This window comes from Citrus sinensis, chromosome 3, assembly GCF_022201045.2.
Source record: "Citrus sinensis cultivar Valencia sweet orange chromosome 3, DVS_A1.0, whole genome shotgun sequence".
Taxonomy (NCBI): domain Eukaryota; kingdom Viridiplantae; phylum Streptophyta; class Magnoliopsida; order Sapindales; family Rutaceae; genus Citrus; species Citrus sinensis.
This window is the reverse complement of record NC_068558.1, coordinates 25,620,238-25,633,146: the sequence shown is the minus strand read 5'-3', so window position 1 is coordinate 25,633,146 and position 12,909 is coordinate 25,620,238. Positions and strand designations below refer to the sequence as shown.

Genomic DNA, 12,909 nt, shown 5'->3' with positions numbered 1-12,909 from the left:
ACAAGCACTGAGGCACCATGTATGTCTTTTTTCATGCCTCTAATGCTGACCAAAGAATATATACTTCAAATTAGTAATGTAGTGGATATTATTAGCATGCTCTCGTATTGTTACTTTCATGGCCCAGCTTTGGCGCATGCGTTGCCCCCCGAGCATAAAAATAGTAATCCTTATCTCATTCTCCATTCCTGCTGTCTCCAATCGTTTGCCTTCAAACAAATTCATTTCCAATAGAGATGTGAAAGTTTTGTATTTATGCTAGCTGGGTGTCCAATAATTGAAGAAGCAAGCAGGGATAATCGGGAACTACGCAATGTACATCTTTTTCTGTCAATTTAATTCAAGGAAAAAAAATGTAGTTTTCCTATAGTTTGTCTTTAAATAGTCCTTGGGATGGGATGATTTTGGGATCTCACTCTTCTAGAAAATAAAACTTAAAAAAAATAATCATTTTCATGACTACTTGATTGAGGTATATATATATATGGAAGTTTATAATATTAACTCATATTTTAAATTAACTCACACTATCTTATCACATGACAAAATTTAAGTAAAAAATACGTAATAAGAGGTGTTTAAGAGAATAATTGCACCTTAGATGAGAACTGACGTTAGATTAAGTATACGATATTTGAACAACCGTTAACTCTTCAGACGAAATCATAATTATGCCCTTTTAAAGTAAAATATTACACAAATATGTAATAAGTAAAATTCTAAGATTTCGTATTTCATTTCACACCTTCAATTGAAAATATTTTGTTTGTTTCATCAATCAACATAAAATCTGGAAGAATGAATACAGCTCACTCATATCGGATTTCACGGGCCTGAGCTTTGCAGTTATCCAGCACAAAACACAGCTGTAATGCTTAAAAACAGATAAACAATTGCTATCGTTTAAGCAAATTAATAATTTTCTGTCTCCTGGTCGGTGGTCGAGAGCCGTTTTATTATCTTCTTTCTCGATGACTGCGATGACGATCATGTACCATGTGATTTGTTTTCCTTTGCTCACAAATGATTTTCTATTATCTAATAGTTGATCATATTAATAGCATGAGTAGATTATCTCACATTCACCGCCATTTGATTTCTAATTTTCAAGCAAATTTTGTTTCTAACAATAGGCTTTTCAAAATTTAATTACTGCGTGCGTATATCTTTTTGTTTGACCCTTTCGAGCTCATTACTATTATTATTTTAACATTATATTAGAGAGTAAAATACAATATTGGTAATAAAAAATAATCTCAACATGTCAGACTTGAAGCCTAACTCAATGCTGGTTGAGATTTTGACTTGAACTTGATCGCAAAGATGAGACAAAAGTATTTGACTAACTCAAATAAGGAGTTGTTGATTAATTTAATAATTTATTTTAAACGAGTTGACAATTACTCTAGATTTGATCCATTTTCTTTTACTATGTTGGTGTTACTAAATTTTGACTCTAATTATACCTTTAAATATTCTTACACTAATTTTATGCCTACAAAGAACAAAATGAGTGGTTGTGGATAGTTAGGACTAGGGACAGCTAAGAAAAAGACCACTTTATAAGCTAAAATGAACTTATTTTTGTACTTTCCGTTTGCCCATTTTGCTCCTACAAAAAGAATATGCAATACGTGTTAAATGTATGGGCACTTGTGATAAAGATATTGTGTGTGTTACTATCAACTATCAAGTGGAAACATTTATAGCTTGGCCTATCGTATATAAACCAAAATTATGGAAGCCCCAGTTGTCACTAACTGACATGAATTTGCATCGAATGTGTGCCCAAATTTCTGTAAGAAAATTTGGGCATATGTAGACTACTTTTTCTTGGGCAAGATATTTAAGTTGTGTTCTAATGGTGTCCAAATTTGTCTAGTTTTGTTCATCTGTTTATTTACTATTATTTAATTAATTAAGAGGCTTATGTAATAAAAAGAAAAAAGAAAAAAATATGTACATTTGTAAAAGTCGAAATCACCCAAAACTTATCTCCTAGAGAGGGGGTGAGAGTACATGAGTAAAACGAGATTGAAAAACGTTGGCCGTTCAATTGAATTTCCTTCTCACTTGACATCTTCATCATGACCTTATATTATTATATAATGCTTCTTAACTCTTTTCATGATTGGACAGTCACACACGGTTGGTAGTTTTTTAATCAATATTCTCAACTGCACAATGGAACTAATTAATAAAACAAACAACATGATCTTATTAAATTTCATTGTTAATCGCACACTTCAAATAATTAAATTGTTAAATATTTCTTCAATTCAACGTATTACAGGAACTGCAAAAGAGTAATATTTTTTAGAATATATTTTAATTTTAAGGATTTGTTTCCAGTGGATAACACTTCCATAAAATTGATGGATCAGTTACATCACGTTACTGTTAAATACAGTATGATTAATTTTACATAAAATTGTTTAATTATTCAATTAAAAAAATATTTTTGAAATTAGATCTGCTACGACTAACTAAACACTCAAAAAGGAAAAAATAAAACTAAACTAACTCAACAAGAAGTAAATAAGACAAAGATTAAGACTAATCCTACTTTCTTCATAAATCAAATATAAAACTCTATTTTTTGTCAATTTAAAAAAAAAAAACAATTCTATTGGGGGATGATAAAACATCAAAATCCAATTTCCAATAATGTGTCGGCAGTGTCTTAAGTGGCAGAAGTTTGTCAAGTTTAATTTCTTCTTCCATTTTTTGAGTAATTATTGAAAGACATTAATCACACCAATTAATAATGGATTGACTGACTGGAATCCCAATAAACCATGATTATTACTAATTTTTAAAAATTTTAGCAGAAACAGAGAAGGAAAAATGTGAATAATAATTGGTTGCTTTTAAATGCAATCAATTATAGGCCAAATTACAAATCGATTTTTGAATTTGATAATGAAAAACATTTTTTTATACAATATTATGTAAACTTTGATTATTCGCTTGTTGTAAGTCACTGCTGTAGGGCTAATAAAAAAAATGAAATAATCGCATGTAGTGAAACAAATCGCATGTAGTGAAACAACATATGTATAAATAATAAAATTCATGATTGGATTAATTAATTCTGTTATTTTTATTAGAATTTGAATATTTACGATATTAAGTTGTACTTTTTTTTTAAAAAAAAAATTCATAAGATAGGATTTTTCATTTTTCTAATTTCTTGACATCCAGGAGACATATTAAAAAAAGAAAGAAAGAGAGAGAACATTGTAAAGCAATATTAATATCATGATTATGAGCTACATATGCCACGAGAAAATATGTCATATTAGGATATTATGTTTGTGTATTAGAGACTTAATTGATTTAGGTTTCAATAAGGGAAAGCAAAATTGATTTCTTTTTTTTTTTAAAAAAAAAAAATTAGTTTTGATTTTTTTTATTTTATGTCATTTTCGTGACACTAAAATATAATTTTGAGCTTCTTTTTTCTCAAATCTATAATAGCAAATAAAAGCTAATAAGTGGAAAAAAAATAGCAAATAAAAGTTAATGAGTAGAAGAAAAAATGACTAAAATTAAATAACCAGGGAATGAGTTTGAGTTTGAGTACTTGTAGCCTACAAGTACTCATACCCTTGAGACTTTAAATAAACTAATAATAGATATTCAAAGTCAAAATTAGTATTTACTGAGTTTAATTAATCCATCATTGAATTAGAAGAAATTAAAATCTTAAAATTCGTTTCAAAATTTTGAGTCAACAAATTATTTTAAGATACTCTCACTCGTAAATTAAAGTATGAAAGTATAATTGTTTATTTATTTATTCTTTATGAAAAAAAATCTATAACAAGAAATAACTTAGATAATGATGAAGAAAAACAAAATGTGCATTATTTCTTACTATGGACATATTGATTAGATCCACATTTCATACCAAACGGCAGTTACAAATATTTTATGTTATTTCTATTTTCGTTTAGCTTTCATTTGATTATTACCGTAAAATTACTACTCGTTTAAGTTTAATCGTTTTCTTACACCATATTGTCTTTTTCGGTTTTGACTGAATTAAAAGGAAAATCCAACATATCTTCAAAGTAAAATTAATCTAGACTAATACAGCAAATTTTATCACTGATCACGCTATTTTTTAGTATATTAGTGTTTAATAGTAATAAGTTGTAATATTTCTTAAAAGAGTCCCCACAGTCAATTTTTTTTTATTAATTATTCAAAGCATCAGAGGAAAATGAGAGAAAAAAAATATATCATGATAATAAAATGAAAAATCTCACTATCACTCAAATTTAGAGATAATTCTTTAATTTAGCCATAAGATGTAAATGTGACATTATGTAATGTTATACAAATAAAATTTACATATGGTAATACTCTTTAATAGTATTTACAAATATCAAAACTACCTTCAGCAAACGGAATACATAATTAGCTTAGGGGCACATTCCCTTCCTTTCATATGCATATAGATAAATATAACAAAAGTTATAATTAAGTAATTAGCTAGTCTTAATAATATAAAATCTTATATGTTGTTAATACACACACTCTTTTCTATTGAATTCTTGTCATGTGTACCTTTTAATTAATTCAATGAAATAAATACATATACATATGTATTTTACACTGAAATTTATATTGATAGGATAATCATATCTTATTATGTTAGCACTTAGCATTGAGTAATTAAATTTGTATTGATATGATAATCATATCTTATTATGTTAGCACTTGGCATTAGGGAAGCACTCGTATGTTAAACATAAAACAGAAGTTATGACTTATTCAATCAAAAGTCATAAGTTAAGTTTTATTTAACAGAAATGCAAGACGTGAAGGACCTAAATGATAAAATACCAAAACATCAGTCCAATCAATAATGAATTTGATGATGTTAACCTTTTCCCACCACCACGGTGACTGAACAGTGTAACAACAAGCACTGCCAAAGACTTCTCATGGGAGCACTTTTGTCCCTTTGCTTCTGCTTCTAAGATCCAATGTTCTTTCTCCCTCCAATCTCTCTCTCTCTCTCTCTCTCTCATTTTCTTCTTTGAGCAGCTGCTAAGAAACCTTCTTCAGCAGAAAATTTGGAGCTTTTCTTTTCCTTTTTTTTTTCTCCCCCCTCTTTTGGGAATCTGAGCTTAATTGCTTCTCAATTCTCGTGTACCAACAACAACAACAACATGCACATACACTCTCTTTCTCTCGGTGGCCTGAACAAAGATTTTCATTTTCTCTAGAAAAATTCCAGCTGTTGGTGCTGTTTCTAAGGTCGGTTATATATTTTCTTGGAAAACAAACAAACAACTATACAGCTTTTTAGTGCGGTGGCAACCCCACTTCCTCAGTTCTTTCATTTTGTTGAAGAATTCCAGGGGTTATAAGACAAAAAAACTAGTCATTAAGTCAAGTTGCTGCACGAGATTTCCATTTCTGGGTATATATTTTCTTTCTTTGATCCATTAAAGAGAAAAAAGCAGAGGATTTCTTAAAAATTTTATTCATACTTTATTTCTTTTCTTGTTGGCTTAATAGCTTGTAATTTGTGTTGTAGTTTCGGAATTCTCTAGAGAAGAAACTTGAAAGCCATCAAATTTTACTACCTTATCAGAATTCAGGTAAGCCTTTTTACCCTCTTTTATGAGTCTTCATTCAATTCACTTTTTTTATTGGTATTTAAAAAAGAAAAAATAGTAAGGTAATGTATAATTAACTATTCTAATAGTAAAAAGAAACCTAAAAGTTAGTTTTGGTTTTCAGTATAGGGGACATGCTAACCCAGAAAACTAATGAAAATTATTAGTTTTTACAAAAGTATTTAAACTGTTTTTAAAAGCAAGATTCAATTGTTACCATTATTTTTATTTCTTTCTAATTGTTAACTTTTCTTGATGCTAAATTTATATAGCCAAAATGCAAAGCAATGCAATGAGTAGAGTAACTTCAAAGCATAGTACATATAATTAATAGTCTCTTTCTTAGATATAATTTTATAATGATCAACAGGAATCACACCAAAATCCACAGCTAAAAACAAAATTGACGTTTGAACGTCAATTTTTTTATAGATAAACTTTATTTTATGTGATTTATTTATTTATTTTTATTGTATTTCAAAGGTATAATCTAATTTGGGTGGTCAATAGATTATGATTTTATTTTGAATCTTCTTCTTTTCAGCTGTTTCTGCCATGGTCATTAATCGAGTTTATTGATCTTGTGGCGACATCCTTTGTTTAAATGACCAAAATTTGCCACTTGGTTTTTTGACAATGGCCAAAATCCCATTTCTCTGCTTCCATTTGCTAGCTCTGTTATGTTTCATTCTGGTCTCTGTTTTCCCGCCATCGCTGTCCTTGAATGTTGAAACACAAGCCCTTATTCAGTTCAAAAGCAAGCTGAAAGATCCTCATGGGGTCTTAGATTCCTGGAAAGAGTCAGCTGATTCTCCATGCGGGTTCTCGGGGATTACTTGCGATTCTGTCACTGGGAGAGTCACCGAAATATCATTTGACAACAAGTCTTTGTCTGGTGAAATTTCAAGTTCCATTTCAGCATTACAAAGTCTCACTGTCCTTTCGCTGCCTTTCAATGTTCTGTCTGGGAAGCTTCCTTCGGAGCTAAGCAATTGTAGCAATCTCAAAGTACTGAATGTTACGGGAAATGCAATGGTTGGATCAGTACCAGATCTTTCCGCTTTGCAAAACTTGGAAATTTTTGATTTGTCAATCAACTACTTCACTGGTAGATTCCCCCGTTGGGTGGTCAATTTAACCCAGCTAGTTTCATTGAGTATAGGGGATAATGTGTATGATGAGGCTGAAATTCCGGAGAGTATTGGGAATTTGAAAAATTTGACATACCTGTTTCTGGCTCATTGCAATTTAAGGGCACGGATTCCAGAATCCATTTCTGAACTGAGGGAGTTAGGCACACTTGACATATGTAGAAACAAGATTTCTGGGGAATTCCCGAGATCCATTGGGAAGTTGCAGAAGCTTTGGAAGATTGAGCTTTATGCAAATAATTTGACTGGGGAACTTCCGGCAGAGCTTGGCAACCTTACTCTTTTGCAAGAATTTGATATCTCTTCAAACCAGATGTATGGGAAATTGCCTGAGGAGATTGGAAATTTGAAGAACTTGACGGTTTTTCAATGCTTTAAGAATAACTTTTCTGGAGAATTCCCTTCTGGTTTTGGGGATATGCGAAAGCTTTTTGCATTCTCAATTTATGGAAACAGATTTTCTGGCCCATTTCCAGAGAATTTGGGCCGGTATACTGCACTGACCGATGTTGACATATCAGAAAATCAATTTTCTGGTAGTTTCCCCAAATACTTGTGTGAAAAAAGGAAATTGTTGAACTTACTTGCCTTGAGCAATAATTTTTCTGGGGAGGTGCCAAATTCTTATGCTGACTGTAAAACTATTCAGAGGTTGAGAATCAGTGACAATCATTTGTCTGGGAAGATTCCCGATGGACTTTGGGCATTGCCTAATGTAGGTATGCTTGATTTTGGTGATAATGACTTTACTGGAGGGATATCGCCTCTAATTGGGTTGTCCACTAGCTTAAGTCAATTGGTTTTGCAAAACAATAGATTTTCAGGTGAGCTTCCATCAGAACTTGGCAGGTTAACAAACTTGGAGAGGCTTATCTTGACTAACAATAATTTCTCGGGTAAAATACCTTCTGCTCTCGGTGCTCTAAGGCAGTTATCTTCCTTGCATTTGGAAGAAAATGCATTAACAGGATCAATACCGAATGAAATGGGTGATTGTGCTAGAATTGTGGACTTGAATCTTGCTCGGAATTCTTTGAGTGGCAATATTCCTCGTTCTCTTTCACTACTGAGCTCTTTGAACGCTTTGAATCTTTCTGGAAACAAACTGACGGGTTCTATTCCTGATAATTTGATGAAATTGAAGTTAAGTTCTATTGATTTGTCGGAAAACCAGTTGTCTGGAAGTGTTCCATTGGATTTTTTAAGGATGGGAGGAGACGGAGCCTTTGCCGGTAATGAAGGACTCTGCCTAGACCAAAGCACTAAAATGCTTATGAATTCAAAACTGACTGCTTGCCCTGCAATACAGAAACAGAAAGGAGGATTTAAAGATAAACTGGTTTTGTTCTGTATCATTGCAGTTGCTTTGGCAGCTTTTCTAGCTGGGTTGCTGCTTGTGAGTTACAAAAATTTCAAGCTTTCAGCTGATATGGAGAATGGGGAGAAAGAAGTAAGTTCAAAATGGAAGCTTGCCTCTTTCCACCATATTGACATTGATGCTGAGCAAATATGTAATTTGGAAGAAGACAATCTGATTGGAAGTGGTGGTACAGGAAAAGTTTATCGCCTGGATTTGAAGAAAAATGCGGGCACAGTGGCCGTAAAGCAACTATGGAAAGGCGACGGAGTAAAGGTTTTCGCAGCAGAAATGGAGATCTTGGGCAAAATCCGGCACAGAAACATACTGAAGCTTTATGCTTGTTTACTGAAAGGAGGATCGAGTTTTCTGGTTTTAGAGTACATGCCTAATGGTAATCTGTTTCAAGCCCTTCACAAACGGGTAAAAGAAGGGAAACCAGAATTAGATTGGTTTCGGAGATACAAAATTGCTTTAGGAGCTGCCAAAGGAATTGCTTATCTGCACCATGATTGTTCACCTCCTATTATACATCGAGATATAAAATCGAGCAACATATTGCTTGATGAGGATTATGAGCCAAAAATTGCTGATTTTGGAGTTGCAAAGATCGCAGAAAATTCTCCTAAGGTGTCAGATTATAGCTGCTTTGCTGGAACTCATGGTTATATTGCCCCTGGTTAGTTTTAAAACTTGTTTAGCAAGCTATTATTCTCCTCATCCCCTGCCCCCAATTCTATTCGGTTTCATATCTCTTGAATTAATGTCCTTTTTTTTTGTTATTTTAGTTATTTCCAATTTGAACTTGACTAATATTTGAGCTGTTCTTAATAAATCTGCATCTAATTTTTCTTGGCAGAGCTTGCATACACTTGTAAAGTTAGTGAAAAGAGTGATGTATTTAGCTTTGGTGTGGTGCTACTCGAATTAGTTACAGGAAGAAAACCTATTGAAGAGGAGTATGGAGATGGGAAAGATATTGTTTATTGGGTTTCAACTCATCTCAATAACCACGAAAATGTCCTCAAGGTTCTCGACCGTGAAGTTGCATCAGAATCTATCAAAGAGGACATGATCAAGGTTTTGAAGATTGCTGTTGTATGCACTACCAAGCTTCCAAATCTACGTCCTCCTATGAGAGAGGTCGTCAAGATGCTTGCTGATGCCGATCCATGCACTGACAAGTCTCCTGACAACTCTTCTGACAAATCGGGGAAGATTTCTTTGTAGTTATTTTTCTAATACCTGTAGCTTATCTTTGAATGTTCAAATTTCAAGCAAATATGACTCAAAAGTTCACATGCTGGCAAAAAGTTTCTCGAATATATTATGATTTTTTATTTACTCTGAAGGATTAGGTTTACCCATAAGATGACATAGGTTTTTGATGTGTTATATATGTAATGTTTGATGTTATAAGAAAACATTTTATTGTGATTTGATCATAAATTTAGGCTACTTAGATTGTTTTTATGTACTTATGCTTGTGATTTTTTCGTGATCATGTATGATTGTAGCTTCCACCTATTCCAATATCTACTTAATTCCATCTTGTTACGTCAAGAAAATCGTAATATCATGTTCAATCAGTTTAATATTCTGCCACAAGCATCAGAAAATGAGATGCAAGCACTTGCAATTTTGTTCTTTTCATTTCTATGGCATTTCACATGAATGTACAGGTGAGGCAAAATGCAGGTATATTGAAGGTTTTCAATTAAGCAAATTATGATCGGAACGCTTGATCATAAGAACTCGGCGTTTTCGTCCGATCCAGGTAGAAAACCACGGCAGATCACTCGAAACAACTCGGTATCCTGCATTCGAATACAGTCTTCGAGCACCATAATCATCTTCATAAGCTCGGAGAACAAGGTATTCAAAACCCCAGAGAACGGCAAGCACCTCACAGGCTTTCATCAACGCAGTAGCTATTTTCTGTCTCCTATTTGTTACCATAAGAGCCTTTGGTCAATTTCAATGTATAAACAACACAGTACACACAGAGTTATTGACTAGCTATATGGGTAAAGTAGAATATGAAACCTGAAACGTTTTGAAACGGCGAGGCCAGAGATGTAGAGGTATTCTTCTGCTCCCCGGAGATGTTGAAGAACAGGATCATCTCTCAAAACTGTGACATCTACTACACCCACAAGTTTCCTTTGTGGCTCAATATTGTCATTTGGATTTGAATGCTCAGCTACCAAACACGCATACCTGTTAAGACAATCTAATTCTATTCACAAACATTTTTCTTCATGTTTCATTTCGTTGGTCCAATTACAATACCATGCCAACATCTGGTGCCCCAATAGTGTATAAAACAACATTATATTATTCAAATTCGCATTAAGACTTGTTTATCAAGTCATTCTCTAGTGAGAATGTCCATATTTTTAAACATTACAGAATTATTTCGCAGTAAAGTGAAAAATTATGGACTATTAATTCTAGTAAAACAACAATTTATTACTTAAATTATTCTGCATTTTGTAAAGTACGGACGTTCGGACAGAGAATTTGTTTTTCTGCATTTACCTGTCCGGGGGTGAGTTTCTCAGTTTGTAAAGAAGTCCGGAAAGCACTTCTGCCTGTGTAGAGCAGAAAAAAGTTAAAAAGTGATTTTTCATTCTATAAAGAACTTGAAAAGCACCAATATCAAAAGGCAAAGATACAAAAGCTAGAAGCAAACATAACTAAGAATTAAAATAGAATATAGAAAGTACACAAGGGTAAAGAATTGATTCAAACCTTAAAGAATTCAAAGAAAACATCATTGAAAAGGGCCACAGGATTATGAAATGCTTCTGCTTGAATAAAAGCAACTTCTCTCATCTCTTCACCCACTCTAACCAACTTCCTCACTTTCCAACCATACTCACTCACCAAATACTCAAACTGCTTATTAATATCATTCTTTTTCTCTTTAAAAGGCACCTTTGCATCTTCCTCAACTTTATTACCCATCAATCCCACTTCCTTAGCTGATGAAAAACTGCAGCAATGCACTACATAAGTACCATCTGCTTTCCTCAAAGCACCTTTTTGGGCATAACTTCCATAATTCAAAGTGGCAGCTGATGGGTAGCTGAGCAGCATTTTAGCCATTTTGTTTTCATAAGTTTGTCACAGAATCAGAAAATGAACAATGAAATGCAGCTTCTAATTTTTGTCCTTGACACTTGGAACATGGTTGTTGTAGTAATAAAAAGTTTGCTTATTCAATTTATTCTTTTTATTTAAAAGAGTATAGTGAAATATTGAAATGTTAAAAGAGAGAAAAGAGGGAAAAAAGGAAAAAATTGTTGATTACCCTTATAGTTTGACATATTATCAAATATCCCCATAAGTAGGAAAAATAAACAAAAATCTCTAAAGATGATGATGTTATTGGATATGGTCAAGTAGTTGAAAAATTAAACAAAATTAATAAAATCTAATCATCTACGGTGCTCAGACCGTAGGCCATGATGTTCTTGAATTACGGTAATCATAACCACGTTTCTAACCATTTTTGCCAATTGGAAATTTTATGAAAATAGGCCAAATTATAGGGTCCTTGATAAATTTTCTAAGAACATTTTTCAAAATTAAAGCTAATAAATTTCTTTAACAAAAAGAAAATAAAAAAGGTTGAATAAAGGAAAGATAATATTTTGGGGGCGGGTGGTTAGAACAACTCGTCATCTCTGGACCACTGGAAGGTGCCACGTGGGAGTAGTATAGCCTAACACGTGGACACTAAGAATTTAGTGGCTGTCAACCCGCTGGAAATATTTGTCGGCGCCCCCACTATCAAAATTTTGTACGGAAGATTTTACACCACTGTTTGATATATATGAATATGAATAGGAGCTGGCTAAGTTACAGATTCTGTAACTTACAGATCCAACTATAGCCAACTCCTGTTGCCTGCATTTGCACGGTTTTTCTCTCTCCTCAGGACACGTGTGCTGCTTTCCATTGGGTGTGTACGTTAGAGATTCTGTAACGTAGATTGGTCCGAATTATATGAACATATTGGGACGCGGCTAAGTTGCAGAAGCTGCAACTAACAGCCTTGGCATTTTGACCTTGCATCAACAGCTCCCTTGCCTAGGTTGCATCAGCACCAACATACGTGGAAGATTCCCATTGCTATGTTACTTGCAGAGAAGCTGTAACATAGCAAGCTCCGAATATATTTCTAACTTATCATCATTCTTTTGCTTTTTAATCCATTTCATCTACTAATATAAATTTCATTTCATATAACATATTAAATGATATTCTCTCTAAGAGGAAAATACCTTATAATTTTGTATAATTATAATATTATATCATGCAGCAATTAGTAAGTATACATACATACATATATATACACATATATGTATATGTATGCGTACGTATATTATTAAATCTAGAATATTGGATTTTATTAAAGTCCAAAAAAACCTATTACATTATCACATCACATGGTATAACAACTTAAAAAAAAGTCAAAGATATTAAACTTTACCCGCAGGCGTGTGCACACACAGACACACAAATTTAATACACATGAGATTTACCAAGTATGATATATTTGACAAAAAAATGATCAAATAGGACCAAACTATAGTGATGCACCGAAACCCCATTTTTGGCTATTTACAGTGCGTCTCTCATATTTGTTGAAAATTAAAAAAATTAAAGACTTTAAAATTTTAATATATAAATCGTATATGCTTCTATTATCTATTCTTGGATCCTAGATTATAGTTGATTAGTATGAAATTTTTTA

At 32.7% G+C, this 12,909-nt stretch overlaps 2 protein-coding genes across 2 annotated transcripts; one reads left to right on the top strand and one right to left on the bottom strand.

Moving 5' to 3' along the window:
• Positions 1-4,925: 4,925 nt before the first annotated feature.
• Positions 4,926-9,621, top strand: LOC102616018 (receptor protein-tyrosine kinase CEPR2). Its single transcript, XM_006478129.4, has 4 exons — positions 4,926-5,437; positions 5,555-5,618; positions 6,181-8,823; positions 9,004-9,621. The coding sequence occupies exons 3-4, from the start codon at positions 6,273-6,275 to the stop codon at positions 9,372-9,374; spliced, it is 2,922 nt and encodes a 973-aa protein (XP_006478192.2). The 5' UTR covers positions 4,926-5,437; positions 5,555-5,618; positions 6,181-6,272; the 3' UTR covers positions 9,375-9,621.
• Positions 9,622-9,763: 142 nt separating this feature from the next.
• On the bottom strand, positions 9,764-11,363 carry LOC102615724 (hypothetical protein). Its single transcript, XM_006478128.4, has 4 exons — positions 10,899-11,363; positions 10,686-10,738; positions 10,191-10,364; positions 9,764-10,089 (listed from the first exon to the last, which is right to left on the bottom strand). The coding sequence occupies exons 1-4, from the start codon at positions 11,253-11,255 to the stop codon at positions 9,858-9,860; spliced, it is 816 nt and encodes a 271-aa protein (XP_006478191.2). The 5' UTR covers positions 11,256-11,363; the 3' UTR covers positions 9,764-9,857.
• Positions 11,364-12,909: the final 1,546 nt, after the last annotated feature.

Coding starts and splice junctions, on each gene's coding strand:
- LOC102615724 (XM_006478128.4), bottom strand. CDS start 11,255: ATGGCTAAAATGCTGCTCAGCTACCCATCAGCTGCCACTTTGAATTAT. Junction 10,365..10,685: donor AGAAACTCACCCCCGGACAG/GTAAATGCAGAA, acceptor TTGTCTTAACAG/GTATGCGTGTTTGGTAGCTG. Junction 10,090..10,190: donor GCCGTTTCAAAACGTTTCAG/GTTTCATATTCT, acceptor GGTAACAAATAG/GAGACAGAAAATAGCTACTG.
- LOC102616018 (XM_006478129.4), top strand. CDS start 6,273: ATGGCCAAAATCCCATTTCTCTGCTTCCATTTGCTAGCTCTGTTATGT. Junction 8,824..9,003: donor TCATGGTTATATTGCCCCTG/GTTAGTTTTAAA, acceptor TTTTCTTGGCAG/AGCTTGCATACACTTGTAAA.